At 28.8% G+C, this 22,402-nt stretch overlaps 6 protein-coding genes across 6 annotated transcripts; 3 read left to right on the forward strand and 3 right to left on the reverse strand.

Moving 5' to 3' along the window:
- Positions 1-2,955: 2,955 nt before the first annotated feature.
- Phum_PHUM297850 (uncharacterized protein) lies at positions 2,956-13,060 on the reverse strand (the record flags this gene model as incomplete). Its single annotated transcript, XM_002427080.1, has 31 exons — positions 2,956-3,150; positions 3,219-3,364; positions 3,637-3,850; positions 3,934-4,586; positions 4,686-4,801; positions 4,881-5,043; positions 5,170-5,388; positions 5,477-5,699; positions 5,775-6,020; positions 6,114-6,295; positions 6,382-6,630; positions 6,705-7,026; positions 7,108-7,277; positions 7,365-7,554; positions 7,637-7,918; positions 8,002-8,277; positions 8,360-8,420; positions 8,531-8,540; positions 8,595-8,631; positions 8,755-9,028; positions 9,103-9,236; positions 9,319-9,549; positions 9,637-9,763; positions 9,844-9,967; positions 10,036-10,179; positions 10,267-10,516; positions 10,605-10,780; positions 10,858-11,140; positions 11,222-11,369; positions 11,469-11,680; positions 12,932-13,060. 31 exons carry the CDS (start codon positions 13,058-13,060, stop codon positions 2,956-2,958), a joined length of 6,186 nt encoding a protein of 2,061 aa, XP_002427125.1.
- A 715-nt stretch (positions 13,061-13,775) lies between these two features.
- On the forward strand, positions 13,776-14,562 carry Phum_PHUM297860 (uncharacterized protein; the record flags this gene model as incomplete). The annotated part of the gene is made up of 2 exons (XM_002427081.1): positions 13,776-14,401; positions 14,541-14,562. The coding sequence occupies 2 exons, from the start codon at positions 13,776-13,778 to the stop codon at positions 14,560-14,562; spliced, it is 648 nt and encodes a 215-aa protein (XP_002427126.1).
- Positions 14,563-14,602: 40 nt separating this feature from the next.
- On the reverse strand, positions 14,603-15,692 carry Phum_PHUM297870 (proteasome subunit alpha type, putative; the record flags this gene model as incomplete). The annotated part of the gene is made up of 3 exons (XM_002427082.1): positions 14,603-15,090; positions 15,318-15,494; positions 15,617-15,692. 3 exons carry the CDS (start codon positions 15,690-15,692, stop codon positions 14,603-14,605), a joined length of 741 nt encoding a protein of 246 aa, XP_002427127.1.
- A 243-nt stretch (positions 15,693-15,935) lies between these two features.
- Phum_PHUM297880 (galactose-1-phosphate uridylyltransferase, putative) lies at positions 15,936-17,401 on the forward strand (the record flags this gene model as incomplete). The annotated part of the gene is made up of 6 exons (XM_002427083.1): positions 15,936-15,975; positions 16,062-16,231; positions 16,309-16,514; positions 16,587-16,815; positions 16,900-17,122; positions 17,184-17,401. The coding sequence occupies 6 exons, from the start codon at positions 15,936-15,938 to the stop codon at positions 17,399-17,401; spliced, it is 1,086 nt and encodes a 361-aa protein (XP_002427128.1).
- A 111-nt stretch (positions 17,402-17,512) lies between these two features.
- On the reverse strand, positions 17,513-18,885 carry Phum_PHUM297890 (Molybdenum cofactor synthesis protein, putative; the record flags this gene model as incomplete). Its single annotated transcript, XM_002427084.1, has 3 exons — positions 17,513-17,574; positions 17,709-18,671; positions 18,750-18,885. The coding sequence occupies 3 exons, from the start codon at positions 18,883-18,885 to the stop codon at positions 17,513-17,515; spliced, it is 1,161 nt and encodes a 386-aa protein (XP_002427129.1).
- Positions 18,886-19,700: 815 nt separating this feature from the next.
- On the forward strand, positions 19,701-22,105 carry Phum_PHUM297900 (5-aminolevulinate synthase, nonspecific, putative; the record flags this gene model as incomplete). Its single annotated transcript, XM_002427085.1, has 9 exons — positions 19,701-19,825; positions 19,955-20,072; positions 20,144-20,350; positions 20,468-20,659; positions 20,731-20,938; positions 21,031-21,213; positions 21,293-21,461; positions 21,589-21,829; positions 21,920-22,105. 9 exons carry the CDS (start codon positions 19,701-19,703, stop codon positions 22,103-22,105), a joined length of 1,629 nt encoding a protein of 542 aa, XP_002427130.1.
- Positions 22,106-22,402: the final 297 nt, after the last annotated feature.

Raw genomic sequence — 22,402 nt, forward strand, 5'->3', positions numbered from 1 at the left:
GGTACGCTCGAATCTTCAATAGGAAAAGTAAAAGTAAAAAAAAAAAAAAAAAAAAAAAAAACTCGTTCTTCTTCTTCCTTCTTCTTTCTTCTTCATTTTTTTTCCTTTTGTTTTCTTTTTTCCTTCTTTGTTCATTTTTTTCTTTTACTATTATTATTATTATTATTATTATTATTATTATTATTATTAGTATTTCTGATTTATTTATAACTTCACACTTTGAATATATGTACATATATAAAAAAGTGTTTAGTACAATTTTTACAAACAAACATAATAAATAAATAATAATAGTAATGGAAATTCCAGTGGTTTCGAATAGTGATAATACAAATAATAATAATAATAATTTAAATGTGTCACACAGGTATAATCTTCAGGTGTGTTTCTTTTTACACATGCATAAAAAAATAATAATAATAAGCAAGTTCGTGAAACTTTTTGCTTTTCTAAGCATAAAATTTATTTTTTTTTTTTTTTTGTATTTTATTCAGAAATCAAATATGATGAGAATCTATACTCATATAATAATAATTATTATTATCATCATTATTAATTTAGGTTAAAACGTAATAGTAATAATAATAATTGTTTTTTTTTTTAAATTAATGTAATTAATTTTGGTTTTAGTTTGAAAGTTTGATTGTAATGAAAATTTTTTTTTTGTAATTCAAAAAAAAAAAAAAATATTTGGAATTGTTTTTTTTTTTTTTCAAATAATAATAATAATAATAATTGATATTTTGGCGGTAGGCCTAAATCATATGGTCCAGTGCCAAATAATATAAACGAATTGAATTTTAAACAAAATATACATCAATACAGACAAACGGATTTTGTTTTAGATTTTGCGATTCAACGAATTTTTCGTTTCTTTTTTTTTTCTCTCCACAGAATTTTTTACTCATTTTCTTAATTAAAAGGGAGGGGAAAACCTAATTAATTAATTAAGGGTAAGTTTTTACTCGCGAATAAAAAACAAATTATTATAAATTTTTTTAATCAGTGAAATATTTAATTGTAATGTACGATGATAAATATGTCCTCCTCTCAATCGTTTGACGTGTAATTAGAGAAAAAATAAATAAAAAATTGAAAAAAAAAATACCGTATACGTTGAGCCATCCTTCAACTCGACACGGATATGTAAAAGACTTTTCTTTCAAGCCAACCATTTCCGCGATGATATCCCTGGAAAAACAGGTGTTATCCTCACGGTTAAATCGATTATTTTTTCAATTTCATCGATATACTATCACAATAAATCAAAAGGAAAAGAAAAGAGAAAAGAACACAACAAATCACAGGTAATTAAAATAAATCACTTATAATTACACAAAAATAACATCGCGTGTTCGTTAATTACATTTAAATATATATTTATATAAGAATTAATAAAACGAAATTAAATAAATTCGAAACCCCGTACACGAACCTAACCGACAAAAATAATTTTTTTTTTTTTTTTTACATATGAAATGATGACAACGACGACATAAACTCGACTGGCTATGCGCTGCTACGACTTTGTCGATGGCGGGTTTTTTTCTTTCTCTATTACATCACGTGACACGGTAAATTTAACCGTCGCATATTCTTTAACCACTTTGTGTTGTCGCAACCTGTCTTATTATTTTAACGGTTTTTTTTATTTTAAATTTATTAATTTTTTTTTTTTGGTAAATTACTCATGATAAAAATATGTCGCGAGTTTTTTTTTTTTTTTTTTAAATAAGAAAAATAATTATTTATCAACGATAATATCATTAAAAAAATAACAGAAAATTTAATAAGGTAACGAACTTATGATTAATTGTAAATGTATATACGTTTCAAAAAATTTAAATTTTTTAAATCCCCCCTCCCTCCCACCCACCCCCCCCCCCGAAAAAAAAAATAAAAGAAAAAAAAGTTTTAAATAAAATTTATATATATTATTATACAATTGAATTTATTTATTTATTTTTGTACTGTTAACATTTATTAATATCATCCATTTTTTTTTTTTTTTCAATATCTGTTAGTTATTAATAATTATTATTATGTAATCTGCATTCGGTAACAGCCTTTTTATTTATTTTCACTTAAATTATTTATTATAAAATTTTAATAATAATAATAATAAGTTAATTATTAATATCTATTAAATTATGCCAGTTTATGTATTTTTTTTTTTATACAATTACGAATATACAAGCAAAAATAAAAGCAAATTAAAATTATTATTAATAAAAAAATAAGACAAATCCTTATTTATTATTATTATTATTATTGTGAAAAATAACAAACATTAACCTATTGAAATTTTAATTGGGGCAAGTATTCTATTTATCTATATATGTATACATAAATATAATTATTAACTAAAATTGTGTAAATAAATTTTTAAAATTTGACATTAAAAATAATAATAATAATAATTTGTTTTTAACACAGAAAGAGAAAATTTTTTTTTTTTTTTTAAATAAGCGTTTTTGCAAATCAATTAAATTAAATATTTATTTTATTTTATTTAAATTCTATTTTTAATAGGAAACGTAACCATTTAGAGAGTAATTATATATATATATATATGGCTTACGCGATTTCATTTACATTATAAAATAATAATAATAATAATAATTTTAACTTGATGCGAACAATTCACAAACAAACAAACAAAAAAAAAAAGGAATTAAGAGTTTGTCGGGTCAATTTTTTACATTTTACGGATTATCTTTGATTGATTAATTTTTTTTTTTTTTTTAAATTCTCACATTGATTTCAATGACGTCTCCAATGAAATACTTCTCTCCCCCGCCCCCGCCCCCGCCTCCCCTTGACTATGACGTAAATATATATATCACTATTTATAAATAAAATAAAAGAATTAATAATAATAATAATAATAGTAATCGTGAATATCACAGGATTTTTTTTTTTTTTTCTTTTTTCTCCGGAAAAAAATTATCAATTTCAACTGGAAAAATGACTGAAATCCGTTTTGAGTTTTATCGTTGGCGATTGATGAGATGCTGTCGATGATTTCGATATGACGGTCGTCGTTTCCGCTTTTCCCTTATTTTGATTTTGCTGATTGTTTTGACTTTTTATCGCAGATTCTAATTTTTTCCTCAAATCCGACGATTGTGACACCAACGCTTTGAATTCCTGAGAAAGAAAATAATTTTTATTTTCCACCCTGCGCATCGTGCTACTTGTACTTTATGTTCGACTACCTCTGGATATTGTGGTCCTATAACCATCAACGACTGAAGGCAGTGTTCATTTAACGCCCTACTATATTTGTTGGCTTCTTTTAATGCAAAACCTTCCAACAAACCGTTGACCAAAACGGGAACCAAGAGTTTAAGCATTTGTATTCCTAAAAAATATTATTATTATTTTTTTTTTTTTTATTATAAATAATTTTATTTTGTTTTACATTAAATTATTTATTTATTTATTTTTAAAGTTTATATTACCTAAATTTAAATCTCCTTTTTTAGCAACAACAACAACAACAAAAAAAGGACGTAAGTAAATAAATAAAATGTACACGTTCGCAAAAAACAGACGAAATGAAAACAACATTTTCCGGGCGGCAAATATTTATTTCGTATTCAAAAAACATGGAAAAAAAAAAAATCTACGTACTGTGTTTAGGTTCGGCTATTGTTATGAGACTATCTACTGTTCGAATACTTTCTAAAGTAAGAGTCAAATCGGCTTCGGAATCAAAATGTCGACTTTCTTCCGTGTACAAATATTCAATCACTCTGGGAGCCAAAGCATGAATGTAGGGGGTTGATACCGTTCGATCAGAATGTGCGAATATTCTCCTCATCGTTTCGATGCATTTTATCCTGACCTGAAATTATTTTTTTAAATTTTAAGTAAAATAAATAATAATGAAGAGCGAAACAAAGGTAAGTGAAATAATGTTTTACGTACCTGTATATTACTGTTTTGCAAACATTGCCTGTAATGATTTATGCAAGGATATTGTAAATTTGGAACCGTCACGACTCCTGCAGGCGCGTGAAGGACCAACACGGCAATCCCTAAAATTATCGTGCATTCATCTAATTTGCTTTTTTCACTTCCCGTTTTCGCTAAATCTATCAACTTTGCAAGTGTGCTTTGTAAAAGTCTCTGCCATAAGTCTTTTGATCTCTCATCTCTGCAATATTTATGACTCGTCAGTGTTTTCAAACAATGCAATCCCGCGGATACCGGCGTGGTAGAAGCTAAAATTGTCGTATCGTTCGAAGCTTTCGACGCAGTTTCTTTTATGACTCCGGTCGTCAAGTATAAAATGGTCGGTAGAATGGCTAGAGCTCCTTGAGGAGAACACAAATTTACTAATTCTTCCATGCTGCCGAGAGCGGAAGCAACTAATTTACTAGAATTATTATTGAGAGGTTGACATCTTAAAGGAGACGACACTAGCGGAGTAGGATTCAGGGGGGGTAACTGTCGAACTAATAAACATAAGCACACTTCTAATACGGCAAACACTAAAGATTTTCCCGGTACGATTTCTCCATTTTCTCCTCCTTCTCCTAATAAATCCAAATTCAAACTATCCGTCCCTTCTTCGTTTTCTAAAAAAAAAAAAAAAAAAAAAAAAAAAAAAAATTATAGAAATAAAATTTTCAGTAATTACCAATACAACGTAATTAATAAGCGTTAAAAGCGTTTACCTTTAGATTTTTCGCTTTTTTCACTATCGTATTTTTCTTGTGCAGCTTTTATCACATATTTTAAAACTTCCATAGCCATTTGTTGAACGTTTACATCATCTTGAGTTAAAAGTAATCTGAAAAAAAAAAAAAAAAAAAAGTTATTTGTGATAAAAATTTTCGAAATGAAAATAAAAATATATGAAAAAAACAAACCTATGTAAAACATTGCATAATTCAATGGCGAGTGATTTCTCTCTCATTAACATTCCTCTCGGTTCACTCGTGTCAAATAATGTACGTAAAGCTCTTAGGCAAATTAAAACTGTTTCGGTGGGCTCACAAGATCTCGGACTACAAAGAGCCTCCATGCAAATTCCTACAAAATTGAACAAATAATATTGTTTTAAATTAAAAATAGATGAATGTTTTAAGATGAAGCACATATTTGAACAATACGTTTTACAATAAATAATTATAATCGCAGAAAGTTTTTAAACTTTACCAAACAATAAGTGAAATCTATCTTCGGCGGAATCCTTGATCGAAGTATCATTCTTTTTTGTTTCTATAGTTCGAGGAACGTCAAATCCATCAGCGTTTAACCAAAATGAAGTGGCTAAAAGAATCGGAGGCCACGAAGCTGCATAATACGGTCGAGAAAGTTCAATGGTATCTGTTGTATAAAAAGCTCCGCCGTCATGTGGAAGTTGACTTGAAAATTCTACAATTTTGAAATTAGAAAAAATTTTTTTTTTTTTTTGTATAAAACAAAACAAAAGGTATTAAAAGTAAAAAAAAAGAAACATTACCAGGAGGCAAAGATAAAAGTGCATAATCTCTCAACGCGGCGAGCCAATAATGTGCTAAGCTGACTAATTCTGGTTGAACTAAAGTTAACAGATTTCCAGGTTTGGACTTGTTTTCGGACCATTCATTTTCGACTGAGGAATTCATGTTTAAAATAGAAGCTGTTTTGGAAGCGCTTACACTATCAGGTGCAGATCCGTTCGCAATCATGGCAACAATGTAAACCTGTCAATTATTACAAAAATAGTTTTAAAACTAAAAACTTTACCATTAACATTTTAACAACAGAAAGCTTTTTACCTCTGCCCACGCCTTTAAAATGGCTAATCTTTCTAGTGTTTCTAAACTTTCATTATATAATTGTACGGAGTTTGATTTTCTCTCCAACTTGGATAAAGAAGAAACTAATAGTTGATGCACTCTTCTTAGATCGTTTAAATCTTTTGCCACACCTGAGCCGATCCAAGCACTGCAGACTTGACAAGCTGCAGCACTAACTAGGGAAGATGTTTCTGGTGAAAAAGCAGGTCGTAGAGCTGCACTCACCTGTTATAAATTTCATCGTAATCAATTTTTTATGTAAAATTATTATTATTATTATTTTTTTTAATAAAAAAAAAAAAAAAAAAAAAAACGTACCTGAGCTTGAAATTGTTCTAGTAATAGTTGTCCCGGAAATTCTGGTTCTGGCACAGAACTAAATTTGTCAATTATTTCCTGTAAAGTTTTCAAACCTTCTAAACGCAACGGATCTGAATCGCTGGTTGCCGCCATAAAAACCATTCTCACAAGATCGGACAAATGTAAGACCAAAAAGTCAACTAAAAAAAAAACCGTTTGACATAAAACGTTTAGAATTTTTAAAAAAAATTTTTGAAACACTATAAAAATTTTAAATTCTAGATACCTCTAGGTTTTGTCATTTGTAATTCCTTAGCCAAAATCAAATCGAAATGAGCAGGTTCACTACCCTGACAGGCTGCAATTAATTTCCTTACGCATTCTGCCGCGAAAACCCGGGTAGGCCATCTTGGTTGAATCGCGGAATGATTGGATGATTCATTTCCGGCATGAAATTCAGCTTGATCATCATCTCCTTCATTTTCATAATTTTCCGATGTTGTGGCATTGTTAGACTCTTCATAAATGCTGGTTTCTAAAAACATGAAACTAACTTAGTACAATTTTACATCCAAAATCCAGTGAGATTCAAAGAATTAAATAAATTACCCGTTGCAACAGTAAGAACATCTTTACAAAGAGACAGCCAAAGATTCAAGTTTTCAGCAGCAAGGACTTGAAGCATACTAGCTAAAGTGTCATGAATATCCTTAATTAATTTAGAATCTGTTTCTGTATCTAACATTGAAAAAAGAACACCGGGTAAACCGAATTCCGTCATATTAAAAACTTCGCCTTCTAACGTATCCTTTTCAGATGTGCGTAGAGTCATGGCGTGTTCACAAACTTCCTTTGCTTCTCTCTGAGACAACTGTCTTAAACATGACACCGCCGCTTTTCTCAAAAGCAAATGATGGCTTGACAAATTTTTCTAAATATTATTTCAATGTAAAAATTAATTAAACGTTTGATACAGCAAGAGAAATAAACAGACCAATTACTAATAACGTACGCATAAATTAGGAACCAGAGTAGATAGATTAACATGTCTGGGAGCAAACAAGTGAAGTTGTTGTAAGCAACCGGTTGCTTCGGCTTGAACTAAAGGATCTTGATGGTCTTGCATGATCGCACATGCACATAAAAATGAAGATCTTGCCATACAAATAGAACTTGGATTACCTAAAATAATAAGTAATTACATTAAATCCCTTTGTCTTCTCTGATTATATTTCAAAAAACTTATGTTTTTAAGGTTAACTTCATTACCCTGTAATTCAGGTCCGACAGTTGTTATCAAAGCCGACAAAACTTTACCAATACACTGATGTACATCAACATAACTTTCAGGTACGTTTAATAAAAGCTTTAAAATTAAAGATAACGAAGGTTCAACGTAACCTCTGAACATTGGACCTCCAGAATCGGCTATCAAAGATAACGCGTGCAACGACCATACCTAAAATTTTTTGTCGACACAAGTTCTTAATGAAAAACAATAATATTTTAAACATAATTTTAATATATAAACCTGAATTTACCTGAACCACGGGAGAAGTAGAATCTTGAGCTAAGGCTAGCAAAATGCTAACACTAGTATTTAAATGATGACTAGAACCCATTCCTCCCACGTAACGATGTAAACAACCTAGAGCTAAAGAATGGCCAGTTCTACTTGCAACGTCGCGAGCAGATTTAAGACGATCGAAACTGGTTTGTGCTTGATTAGCCGTAAATCTTGCATCGCTTACAACTTGAGCCATTTTGCCCAGGCATTCACCAGCAGCACATCGAAGAATAGAATTAGAACTGGTGAGTGATGACTAAAAAAAAAAATCGATTTGAAAAATTAAACACGAAATAAAATTCATATGCGATCAAAAATTTTGTAAAAAAAAAAACTCACTGTTATAATTGAAATAGCAGCAAGCTGAACATCTTCTTGGCTAAAATTGGCTTTAGATTCTGTAAGACCACGGAGTCCACCGAGTAAAGCTGAAAATAAATTCATTTGAACAGCTTCTTGCCTTGCTGCTTTCGCGTGTTTGATGCATTCGGAAAAGTGTTCCAAAACCTGAAGACGATGTTTATTAGCCACTCTAGAAAATATCTGTCCGAATAAACACACGGACATATCAATAACGGCAACTCCTAAGGGTAAAGGACCCGGTATAACTTCTTCCTAATAAATATAAAACAATTTAATTAGAATTTAAAAATTTAGTAAAAATACAATTAATTAATTTCTAAAAATATCGACTCACAGGTTTGAGAGGCCGAAATAGACAACATGGATCGTGTTCTAAAGCGCCAGATCCGGCGGCACTGTTTGGAAGCAGCTTTAAAAAATAAAATAAAAATTTTTGAATTGAATAATAAAAATACAAAACTTTACAATTACACAAACACAAGAAAAAAACTAGTATAAAATAAACCTGAAATGAACTCTTTAGCTTTGCTAACAACCACATGCAAAATAAAAAATTCAAGCCAAAAAACTCACATGATCCCCATCACCTTTCCTGTTAGGTTCCATCTAAATAGTCATAAAATATTAGTTAATTTGCATCCTCAAATAATTTTAATTAAAAATTTTAGTTACAGACAATCACGTAAATACAAAATTTTTTTTTTTTAACTTAGTCTGACAATTATTTACCTGATCCTCAATCGTATGATGATCAGTTTCTTGTAAACAAGTTCCTAGTATAACGGAATCATCGGCATGACAAAGCCCTCTCAACAATGATGTCGTAGTGTTGGCTGGATTTTCGGTCAGTGCAAATTCAGATACCAACATTCTTAAAAGATGAGTATAGGAGCCCTCAAAAGAATGAGGTGGTAAAAGCGATAATGTTTCATACAGCCTTAATCTAACCATTGCAGCAGGTGCCTTTAAATGCTGGCCGTATGTTTTAAGAACCGTCGATATGCTAATAGAAAAATTTATTTGCATTAATACCGTAAAAAAAATTTTTTTAAATAAAATAATATATTTAATAATTACTTGGTTAGCATTGCCAAGGCTGATTCAATCGGAGTCAGCAAACGTCTGATAATATCATCATTAACAAGCTCGGGACAATTTTGTATAAAACTATGCATGGCAGAAAGTGCACCCGCTCGACCTTCTAAAGTTACCTAAAAAAAAAATTAAAGACAAATAAAAATTTATTCTTAAAAGAAGACATCATTGCAGATAAATAAAATTTCTGATTTTTACCTGCCACGTGAATGCATCTCCTCTTGCTTTTTCCGATTCCAATTCTTTATTTGACCGTGGAAAAGAATTTCTCCACAAAAGTAACATTCGTGGCAATAAACCTCTTACGACTGGTACTCCTAAACTCATTATCCCTCCAATTAATAACCAACCAGCGTGGGTTCTATTTAATGATAAACGACTATTTTGACTGGCACTGCGAAGTAATTCTTCTCCGGTGTTAAAAATTACCTTAAAATTTATAAAATTTTATCTTATGTATTTAAAAAAAAAAACTTTTTATTAAAATAAATTTCTAATTTTATTTATTAATATTACTTTTCCTTTCGTATGGGGTACTCCTAATGGCGATAACCTTACTCCACCGAGAACAGCCGCGAGTGCTCCACTGTAACCACTTATTCCCTCCGGAGAAGCTTTCAAATTTTCTATACTTTCAATGCATCTAAATCAAATTTTCAAGTTAAAAGTTTTTATGTATTTATCTAGCGATATATGGGGTATAATAAAAACTATTTTACTAACCTATCAATTAAAGGAGTACTCTGACTTGGAACTGCAACGCAAATGCAACGAAGACACCACGCAGCGGCTAATCTTGCTGCTTGACAAGGGTGTACGAGAACAACACAAACAGTTTCGACTAGATCTAAAAGTAATATTTAATTTAAATTTAATTGAAAATGTGCAATAATAAAAAAATTTTGGGAAACTTACTTAGAGATTGATCTGATATAAGATTTTGTGCCACCGTGCCGAGACCCAAGAGCAAGTTTCCCATTTCTAATAGAGCACACACTAGCAAATGTTGACTAAACAAAGTCTCTTGATTACAGTCTTTTGCATTTTCAGGATTAAAATCTGTAAAATTAAAATTTTGTATTTGAAAAAATGATATTGAGCGTTTTAAAAACTTCAAATTCAATGATATAATTTTAAAATAATCACCGATAGAATTCATTTGCTTTGCCACAACTAGAGTAATTTCTTTGCAAGCAGATGTTTGAGCTTTTTCTCCAAGCATTCTTCCTAAAACGCTACGAAGTATGAAATTTATACATTTTCTTGAATACACAGCATCGACATGCGATGATGCTGCTTTAGGATTTGCAGCAAGATCCAATACGTGAGCTAAAAAAACGGGAAGATTGCGTTCAACCCAAACATTCCCCAACATTTGAGCAAATATAACGTAAGCCTATAAAAAAAATATAAAGAAAGCAATAAGCCAAGCTCAGTAAGGCTACTTTAAAATCTTTAAACCAAACAAAAGCATTGAAATTTACATGCGTAACTCCAACCCGAACTTCACGGTTGATTCCTGAGCTTCCCTTAATAATTTCTCCTGTTCCTTTTAAAAAACTAACACCGCCACGAAGAAAACCGGCCATTAAAATTCCGAGAGCATCTTCCAATGACATAGTTTTATTTGTTTTCACAGATTGTTGTTGTCCCGATGTACCTAAATTTTACAAATATATTCCTTAAATTAAAAAAGTAAATTTACAAAAAATTCTCTTAAGTAAAAAAAACACCTACCAGAACCTTTAAGTTGCCTTTGAGTACTAGCAACGAGTGCACCTAAAAGTTTAGCCACCGAACAACGAACTTCATAGTTTGAGCCATCGAAAGCTCTAAAACACAAGCTGGCAAGGTTTTCAAGTTCGGTAGTGTATAAAAAAGGAGCGTGATTTAACATTTCTAAAAGGCATTTGGCAGCAGCACTTCTTACCGCCATAACTCTGTCCGTCATGCAATGTCTAGCCGATTTGTAAATATCTTTATGAACGTTACTAATGGCATTTCCCATACCGGCACAAACCTATAAAAATTTTAACTGTGCATGTCGTAGTTGTCAAGTAAAAAAAAAAAAATTAATTAAATAATAAACTTTAGTAAGAACCTTTTCAAAAGTAAGCATGACTTCGATTCTTGTTTGGGATTCAGCGTTTCTTAAAGCTTTATTTAAAATTTGTACGGTTTCCTCATAAGATCTTCCCATCATTCTCCCAAGTTTTTCATACATGTAACCGACGCAACAAATTGCAGCCCTATAAAAATAAAATTAAATTAAATGTCGTCATGGCCGTCGTGGTCGTCTGTGAAATGTGTTTTAAGTGAATTTCACGTTTAAGAAATAAATATTTTACAATCGAGTCGGAAGAAAACTTGGAGAATCATCTTTATTTCTTATAATATCATTGCATTTGTTCACGCTGTCAAACAATAAAAACGTATCGCCAACGCTAAATAAAGTTGCTAAGCATCTTGCAATAAGTTTTCTCGTTGGGGGTCCCGGTGAAGCTTCCATTACTTCCGTTAACTGATCTACTAATTTTTTTTGACATTCTTTTATGTCAGACTGCAAAAAAAAAAAATAAAAAAATTATTTTTTCAAAAGAGTATGAAAAATAGATAATATTTATTTATTTGTAAAAATTATATTTAAAAACTTTTGTTTCCATTTATATATTTTATACTGTTTTTTATTTTTACCTGATATAACAAACTCAAAATATCAAGCCTAGTAAAAAATCTTTGTAAAGCATAATTTTAAAGGTGAGATTTAAATGTCATTTTTTTTTTTTTTCGGGAAATCTCTAGAGGAATTTTTAAAAGCGGGAAGTGTAACCTTTCTAAAGAGGTTACATTTGTAGAGGTAAGTATTATTCCCTTTTACAAGTCCTTCCCTAGATATGTAGTAATTTTAGTTAAGGATAATTTATTTAGGGTAAAAAATACATTAAAAGGTTTTTTTAGTTCCTACTAAAAACAACCATCAATAAATTACTTTAACATAAACTTAAAATTATTTTTAAAAAAATGTCTTGTTTTCTAAATGGTAATTTAACAAATTTTATTAAAAAAAAAAAAATTAAATTAAAATTTGAAAAAAACTAAATCAGCACGTCAAACGAAACTAACTAAATGATGTCAATTTAATAAAAATTTATTGTATTAATAATATTAAAAATTTTTTTTGTTAATAACGAATAAATGCTGAAGTAATTATTATTTATAATATTTTAATATTTAAGTTATTTATTTATTAATTCTTATAATTTAACTAATTAATTATTACATTTTGACTAAAAAGTTTTTTTTTAATTTTGAAATAAATTATCTTTTATTTAAGTATGACGTAATAAGAAATAAATAATAATAAAATAATAGTTTTTTATGTCAATAAACGGAAACATAAAAAGCGAATGCCGAAAAATTGTATCAAGTTTCGAAATGATTTTTTTTAGTATTTTTAAAATTAAATTTTTGAATTAATTACCTATTAGTGGTCATAATAAAGACAGCACTATTTTATAATATTTTTACACCTTGAAAATGTTTTATTAAAATTAAAAATTTAACTAAAATTCTAAATTATAATTTAGTATACATTACATATACTTGCAAAATTCGATATCGAATAAAATTTTTTTAAATTTTCTTAAATGTGCACTAACAAAACACAGATTATTTTAACAAATTCTTTTAAAATTGCTCTGTTGAAAGACTGCATTTATTTATGTATAGAAGTTCTTTACATAGTTTATGAAAGAGTAACCATTTACTTGAAAATTATCTTACATAGATATTACAATAAAACTTTACTTACTTTTTGTGCAGCAACTAAAACTTTGTCAAGAAATCTAAGCCATTCGAAAATAAAAACTGGTCTCTTGGCTTCAGGAATTTGCTTCAAAGCATCTTCATTAAGTGTAAGACTATGGCTAAGTTCCATCATTGCAATTTCTTGTCAAATTCTTTAAAAAAAAAATACAAGTCAAATTTTCAAAAAAAAAAAATTTTTTTTTTTTTTTGTTTTCAATTATATCTTTTATTACTTTAAAACAATACCTAAATTTTGAATAGTTTTTTACTGGAACACTTTCATAAGTGTTCGCTACACTAAGACAAACTAAAGATTTAAAATTTAAGAACATTATTATATCAGTAAAAGTTGACAACTAAAAGCTGACACAAACTTACTCTTTAAATTACAATGAATAGTATGCGTCGGCTCAGAATCAAAGATTATATAGTTTACAATAAAAATGAAATCATTGAATAATTTTTATTTTTGATTCGGTATAACGAATTTTAATGATAAATTAATGATTTTACTCTTAAAATCATTGTAAACCTAAAAGTTACGTCATCAATTATAACATCATATCATAATCATAATTACTTTACCTTAAATTGTAAAATCTATAAAGATTGCTAACGATAATAAAAACTACATAAAAAATATAAAATAGTATATATAATAATAATTTTTTTTTTTTTTTTTTTAAATTAAAGTAAAATTAAATTTATGGCAAATTTTTAAAATAAATAATAATATTATTTATAATTTGTTGACCTATATAAACAGCCATGACTGCCAAATAGAATAAAATTATTCAGGAAAGCCAACTGTTTAAACATCAAAAGTACGTTTTGGTATTTCTAAATTTATGTGGGTTTTTGGTTATGGTTCTTTAATTTGGAAAGCTGATTTTCCATTTAAAACCAAACTTGTAGGATACATTAAAGGTTATAAACGAAGATTTTACCAATACAGTGTAGATCACAGGGGAAGACCTAATAAACCAGGAAGAGTTGTCACGTTATTGCCATCTCATTCCGAGGATACTGTTTGGGGAGTAGCATATGAAATATACAAGAAAGATGAAAATTTTGTTATAGCGCATTTAGATTATAGAGAAAAAACAGGGTATAAGAAACAACTTGTTACATTCTATCCAACTAAAGAAGTAAATAATAAGCCAACTGGAGATGCAGAGCAGGCTACAACCAGCGATGTTAAAGAAGAATTGTCGGAAAATTTGATGGTAGAACCTTTCAAGCTCATGATTTATATTGGAACTGAAGACAACAAATGGTATGGAGGACCAGCTTCAATTGAAGACATTGCAAAACAGATACATGAATCAGAAGGTCCAAGTGGAACTAACAAAGAATATCTATTTAATTTAGCTGATGCAATGAGAAAAATGGCACCACATGTTAATGATGAGCACTTATTTGCTTTAGAAAAAGCAGTTTTAAATCTTGAGCTTTCAGGCGAGAAAAAGGAAAAGTAAACTACTTCAACAGAAGTACACCCTTTACGATTATTTATATATATATATATATATATAAATATGTATAAAAAAATTTTCTGTGAATATAAACTTATTTAAAAAAATTTTTTTAAATTTATTATTTATTATACTTAGAAGCTTTTTTGAAAATAATTAAAATATAAAGCCAAATGACAAAAAAAATATTGTAAAAATGATTAATCTTTTTCAGCAATGGCAGTTAAATGTTTATCCAATTCTTGTTCAGATAAAACAGTAAAAGAAGGATTATCCTTAGTGACAATTCCAACTTCAATTTCAGATGGTTTAAAGTCAACTGACAAAACAGTTGAGAGACATGAAATAGCTAATTGAATAGCCTCATCATTACTAAAAGACTGCTTTTTTTTGAGTTTCTTTTCTAAATAACTATTTGCTTCAGTTTGTTTTGCTCCCACACTGATAGCTCTGTATCCACAAAAGTATCCAGCAGGGTCAGCTTTGTAGACACATGGTCCTATTTCACTATCATATCCAATTAAAATCATACTGCAACCTAAAGGCCTCATTTCAGCATTTTGAGTGTAAATTTGAGATATATCAGCAATTCTCTTGCATAAAGCATCAATCGGTATTTCTCTTCCATTTTTGTATCTCCAATTAGAAGCTTCATACCGAGCTCTACGAACCTGAGACCTGCTATCAGCTAAAGTCAAAAATTAAAAATTAAAAGATTTGTAAAATACTCATTATAATAGATTTGAACATAATCCTTACAAATTATTTAAAAACTAATAAATGCGTACAAGGAAAAATATATGTATTTAATCATTAAAAAATTTGAAGTAACTTTAATTATTATAAAAATTGTAGACATTTACAGGTGTATCCAAAAAAAACTTCAAGTAAACAAAGAATTAAATTTTAACTCACCTATCATACCGGTCATGACGCACCCAATGTTTGAGGTTAGTTGAAATAAATGTGTCATGGTACCTCCATCGAGTAACTTATCGGGTACTTTTTTTTGCGTTGCTACTACTGCTATTTCTTCACCTTTCAATCCAACAGAAGTTAGCCCCCCTTGATTAATTGCTTTGAAGGCATATTCTAAAAATTATAATTTTGCTTTGTCATCCGTGGATTATGAACAACCGAAATGATAGTAAATGTTTAAATTTATAAAAGTTTTGACTGAAAATAAATTGTTTAATCGCAAAATAGAAGCTTACCAACTTGGTATAATCTTCCCTCTGGGGAAAAAATTGTAATGTGACGATCAAACCCTGCGCTGCTACCTCTAGCCATTTTCAAGGTATAAATGATAAACAGTTTTGTATAATGACTACCAACTTAATAAAAAGTATTAATATTATTAACAAATATTATTTAAAAGGCAGTGGATAAATAATGGATAAAAAATAATGTAGCTCCTGGTCAAATTTTATAAAAATTAATAAGTTTTTAATTTAAAAAAAAAAAAAAAAATAATAATTCATGATTTTTTTAAATTATAAATAATACTGTTAAAAAAAAACTCTTTAAAAAAAAATGAGTGGAGAAGCTAAAAAAAGTTTATTTGTTTCCTCAGGTTAAAAATTAAATTTTTTTTTAAATAAAGGCAATTAGTATAAGTGTTACGTTGTATATTTAATTTGTAAATAATACTTATTTTAGAACACCCTCACGTTCGGTATAATCCGTTGGTCGGACAATGGGTTTTAGTTTCACCTAATCGTTTTAAACGACCTTGGCTAGGACAAATAGAAAATTACGCCGAAGAACCTGTGCCTGAATTCGACCCCGAAAACCCATTATGCCCTGGAGTTAAACGTGGAAATGGGGAGGTATAAAGTTTAAATAAAATTTTAAACTTTAAATTTATGTTTACATTTAAAAACAATAAAATTATTTTAAAATTAAGGTGAATCCACAATATACAGGGTGTTTTGTTTTTAATAATGATTACCCTGCATTAATGGAACGCCCTAGAGAAATGGAAATAAGTAATGATCCTCTTTTTCAAATTAGACCTGCAACTGGAGTATGCAGAGTCATGTGTTTTCACCCTAAGTCAAATCTTTCAATGGGTCAATTTAATATTAAAGAAATAATGAAAATAATAGAAATGTAAATGTCAGTTATTTATTTAATAATGTTGCCACTTATTTTTAATAAATCTAACACATTTACTATTTTAAGTTGGATTCAGCAAACTGAAGAATTAGGTAGAAAATATGTTTGGGTCCAAATCTTTGAAAATAGAGGAGTAATAATGGGTTGTTCGAATCCTCATCCTCATTGTCAAATTTGGGCATCTGCCTTTTTGCCCAACGAACCCAGGCTAAAGGATTTTTTTCAACTAGAATATTACAAACAATATGGAAAGCCTTTATTACTTGATTATGTTGAAAGGGAGCTTGAAAAAAAAGTAAATTTAATTTTAGTTAAAGCTCTTAATTTCCCTTTAATTTTCCTCTTTATTTTACTCCAATTTTCTTTCTATTCATTTTAGGAAAGAATAGTTCTTGAAAATGATTCTTGGGTAGCTCTTGTGCCATTTTGGGCATTGTGGCCATATGAAACAATGATCATTCCAAAAACTCACATAAAACGATTTACCGATTTAGATGTTGAAAATCCAAAAACAAAATCATTAGCCATGATAATAAAAAATTTAGTGTCAACCTATGATAACTTGTTTAAATGCACATTTCCTTATTCAATGGGATGGCATGGTAAGATGAATAATATGATTCTTTAAATGAGAAAAGAATTATAAATTAAATTTGTTTGTAGGAGCACCAACTGGAAAAAGAAATATAATGGATTCAACACATTGGGTTTTTCACGGCGTTTATTATCCTCCACTACTAAGATCTGCAACAATAAAAAAATTTTTTGTCGGATATGAGATGTTGGCACAAGGTCAAAGAGATATAACACCAGAAATGGCAGCTGCTAGACTTAGAGCGGCTATAGAAAGTACATCCACAACAAATAGCAGTAATAAATGAAAAAAAAATCATGAATTATAACCAAAAAAAAAAAAAAGAAAAATTATTTTGATACATTCAGCTTTTTATATTAATATAAAAAAAAATTACTAATAAATTGGAAAGTCTGGATTAATTTCTTTTGCCCATGATTGTAAACCGCCTATTATATCTTTTATATTTTCTTTTGGAAACTTTTTATTTAATTCAAGAACTGCTCTTTGTGAATCATTTCCTCTTCTGCATATAACATAAACTAAAAAAATGTATAATTCTAATATAATTTCTCTTAAAATTATATATAATTTTAAGAATGTAATTAACTTACTTGGTACTTGTTCTCGCTGTTTGTTTATCTCATTGCTTATTTTTTCAATACTTTCTTTTGAATTTATTTTGTCTATTGGAAGATTAATTGAATTATCTAATTTGCATATTGCATATTCTTGAGGGTTTCTGACATCTACCAAAATATGAGGTTTTTTTCTATCTTCACTATAATTTGCAACAGTTATTCTTTTACAGTTTGGCAGTAATGATAAAGTATTGTACTTGTCATTAGATTTACTTTGGCAAAATTGCTCATAGTCAATTAATTCAGTTATGATTGGATTTTTTCCACAAACTTCACAATTAAGATTTTTTCCCCTTAGTTTTACTTTTCTAATACATGAATCATTACCATCAAAAAGTAACAAGTAACCATTTATAGTTTTTTGTTTTAAAATTAACTTGATAGTTTCTAAAGCTTGAAGAACGCCAATCGTTCCAGGGATAACACCTAAAACTCCACCATCGCTGCATTTTGTAACTGTTTCTGGAGGAGGAGGAACAGGAAATAAACATCTGTAGCAAGGACCCAGTTCATAATTATAAATTGTAAGTTGTCCTTCCATTTGAAGAGCACTTCCGGATATTAATGGTTTTTTAGATAAAACACAGGCATCATTTAATAAGTAACGAGTTGCGACATTATCTGTTGCATCAACAATGACATCATAGTCTGATATTATGTCGAGAGCATTTGAACTATTTAATAATGTAGGATAAGTTTGTACTGTAATTAACGGATTTAAGTTTCTTAAAAAAATTGCTGCAGAATCAACTTTTTTCATACCCACATTATTTGTGGTATGTAAAATTTGTCTATGTAAATTATTAACTTCTACTTCATCATAATCGACCAAACCTATACGACCAATACCACTACCAGCTAAGTAAACGCTTGAAGGACAACCTAAACCTCCAACTCCTACTATTAATACTGAAGACCTTTTTAACAATTCTTGTCCTAAAAATAAAAATGAATAATTACTTAATAAAGTAAATTTGAAATTTCAAAATATTTATGAAAATATTATTTAATAACCTTCTACGCTAAAATCTTTCAATAGCATTTGCCTACTATATCGACTAATTTCTTCACTTGACAAAGTAATTTTGGAATCATTTTTATCACCATCGCCATCAATAATTACACTTTTTTCTGAATTTTTAAACTCCATCACTTAGGAAGTTAGTTTAATGAGTGAGGCTTTAGCATGATTGAGCAGACGAAAATGTTTAGCGCGAAATTTAAAAATAATAATACTTTTTATTATAAATTATATCAATATATGCATATAATTGCATGTAAAAAGTAATTTTGTAATTTTAAATTCAATTTTTAACGTATTTTTAACGTGCTTTGTAAAAAACTCAAGATAAAAAAAAAAATTTTCTCTGGACATAATAAATTTATCCCTAAAGATATTTAGGAAAATCAAAATTTAAAAATAAAATAACCGAAATGTTTTTAATAATTAAACATAAAAAATACTATAAAATACACACGTACCATGCACGTAAAATTTTTTTTATCACCCAAAAAAAAAAAAAAAGTAAAAAAATCCTTTTTTTGATTTCCCTGGAAAAATCAAATTTTTAAAAAGCGCCAAACGTCATGATTCCTTTCTAAGCGTCTGCTTAGGTGACTTGTGTCACCCATCGGTTTTTCAATATAAAAATAAAGTTATTAATTTAATTAAACTATCAAAAATTTATTTTATTTTAAATATTGTTTAAATAATACTAAAGGTTTGTTTTTCATTTTATTATATTTATTTAACCTGGTAAAATTTTTTTGTAGCCTATAATAAATCGTCAATACTTTCAATATTAGGTGTAAATTTTTTTAAATTAGCAGTTCCTCGTAATGAAAGTCAATAACAGTACTAAAAAAATAATTAAAATTTAATTTTTTTGCACATTACAAACGTTTCATTTTTATAATCGTATTAAAAATAATATAATTCTATCATTACCTTTTTAGGTGCTAGCGATGTCTTGTCCATTTCTTAATTGTTTTTCAAAAACTTTTGTTAAAAGATATGGAACCATATTGTCTGCCAATTTTGAAAAATATTGCCCCGTTGTGGGATCTTATTACTGCACGTTACCATCTGAGTAAGCATTTTCACTTTGGTTTTATCTTTACATTCTAATTTTTTTTAATAATAATTCACCCTTTTTTGTTTTATCTTATTAATTACACATTACAATAACATGGAAACGTTTTTTTTGTTTATGAAAAAGAAAAAAGGTAGAAAAGAATCCTGTTCAGAAATGTCCATTTTTAGCAAACTCAACTCAATCAAAAATAATCAAAGAAGCTAATGAAGAATGCCAAGAGGATTTGATTTTAAAAAAAAAAGTAAGTCTTCTTCATATTATTCATTATTTTAAATGATAAAAAATTATTTACTCTACATGTTTGTCTTTAAGGAAATTTCAATAAAATCAAGTTTTGATTATGAACAATTTTTTCATTCTCAAATATTAAAAAAAAAACAAGATCATTCCTACAGAGTTTTTAAAAAAGTCAATCGGTTGGCTCAAAGTTTTCCATCTGCCCTGGAATATACTGGCAAGAAAAAAACTGTGACTGTTTGGTGTTCAAATGATTATTTAGGAATGTCAAGACATCCTCAAGTAAAATCTTAATTAAAAATTTATTTTGTGATTTAATTAAAACAAAAGCTTTTGATTTAACCAAACAAAGAGAAATTTACTTTAAGCTTTATATTATTTTATTTTTTATTTAAAAAGGTGATAGCGGCTGTAAAAAAAGCATTGGAAAACCACGGAACGGGAGCCGGTGGAACGCGTAATATATCGGGAAATTCTCTTTTTCATGAAAATCTTGAAGAAGAAATTTCTCGATTGCATCAAAAAGAATCTGCACTTTTGTTCACTTCATGTTTTGTCGCTAATGATTCTACATTATTTACACTAGCAAAGGTAGATTAATGTTAAAATTAAACAATGTATAAAAATCAATGAGTAATAACATTTTAAAATATTATTTTCAGGCTCTTCCTGGTTGCCATGTTTTCTCTGACGCAGGTAATCATGCTTCCATGATTCAAGGTATTAGAAATAGTCGAGTACCGAAGCATATTTACCGTCATAACGATGCTGATCATCTAAATGAAATGTTGTCTACGGTAGATCGTGAAATTCCAAAAATAGTGGCTTTTGAAACAGTACATTCCATGACTGGTGCAGTTTGTCCTTTAAGTAAAGAAATTAAATACAAAATTTTCGCATCAATAATAATAATAATAATTTAAGCATTTAAAACAAAAAAAAAAAATTTTTTTATTTTTTAGAGAAATTATGTGATGTTTCACATAAACATGGTGCTTTGGTTTTTGTTGATGAAGTCCATGCGGTTGGTTTATACGGAGAACATGGAGCCGGTATCGGCGAAAGAGACAACCAGCTTAACAATATGGATATTATATCAGGCACATTAGGAAAAGCATTTGGAAATATAGGAGGTTACATAGCAGGTTATTATAACCTAATAATAATTTTTCATTAAAACTCGTATCGATTTAATTTATGTATTGTATGGCATTTTTAATAAAGGATCCAAACATCTCATCGATATGATACGCTCCTATGCGGCAGGATTTATATTTACGACGTCTCTTCCACCGGCAGTATTAGCGGGAGCTAGAGAATCGATTAAAATTCTTCGATCATACGAAGGTGCAGTCCTGAGGGAAATGCACCAACAAAACGTTAGATTGTTGAGGTAATAAAAAAAAAAAAAAAAATTTTTTCTGGACCACCGGAAACGGGTGGTGAATTGTCTTGAATCTTACCCCTTCATTCTTCCTCACTTATGATTTCGATTTATTTTTATGAATTTTAAAATAAAGAAATAAATTGCAAGAAGCTGGTCTTCCATTAGAACACACTCCATCTCACATAATTCCAATTCGTTTGGGTAATGCTGAAAAATGTACTCTCGTATCGGATATTTTACTTCGAGACTACGGTCACTACGTTCAAGCCATTAATTATCCGACCGTACCTGTGGGACAAGAAAAATTGCGTTTAGCTCCGACACCGTTTCACACAAAACAAATGATTGAGATTTTAGTGAGGGACATGATTTCAGTAAGTATTTAATAATACCTTAAAATTTCAGGAATTTAATTATAATAAGAGAATAAATCACAAAAATTTTGGCTTTTTTTTTTTTTTCAGGTTTTTAAAAAGTTAAACATTCCAACATTTTCTAATAATAATATTTGTCCGAACGAATGTTCTTATTGCAAAAAACCTTTGCTATTTAAAAAGCAAGAATCGAAAATAAATAATTATTCTAATTTAAATAATTGTTGCGAATTACCAAACTGTCCTCAAATTCAAAAAATTCCCGCATCGATTTAAAATTAATAGTTTGACAAAGATTCATCTTGTTGTTTCGCATTTATTAATTATAAAAAATTTAATTTTCTTTTTCTTTTTCCTTTTTAGTAAAGTAGGTTATAGTTAAACAATAATTGCACGACCGTCATAGTCATTTCAATAAATTATTATTCGTGTACCTTAGAATTGTTAAACCTTAGAATGTAAAAGCTAAACTTGAGTTACCCACCAATATAAATATTATTTAATCCGAAAAGGATAAAAGATTAAAAGGGATTATATCCGAACGGATTAGAGAAAAAAAAAAAAAAACACGAT

This window comes from Pediculus humanus, genomic scaffold (genome assembly GCF_000006295.1).
Source record: "Pediculus humanus corporis 1103172107679 genomic scaffold, whole genome shotgun sequence".
Classification (NCBI taxonomy): Eukaryota; Metazoa; Arthropoda; class Insecta; order Psocodea; family Pediculidae; genus Pediculus; species Pediculus humanus.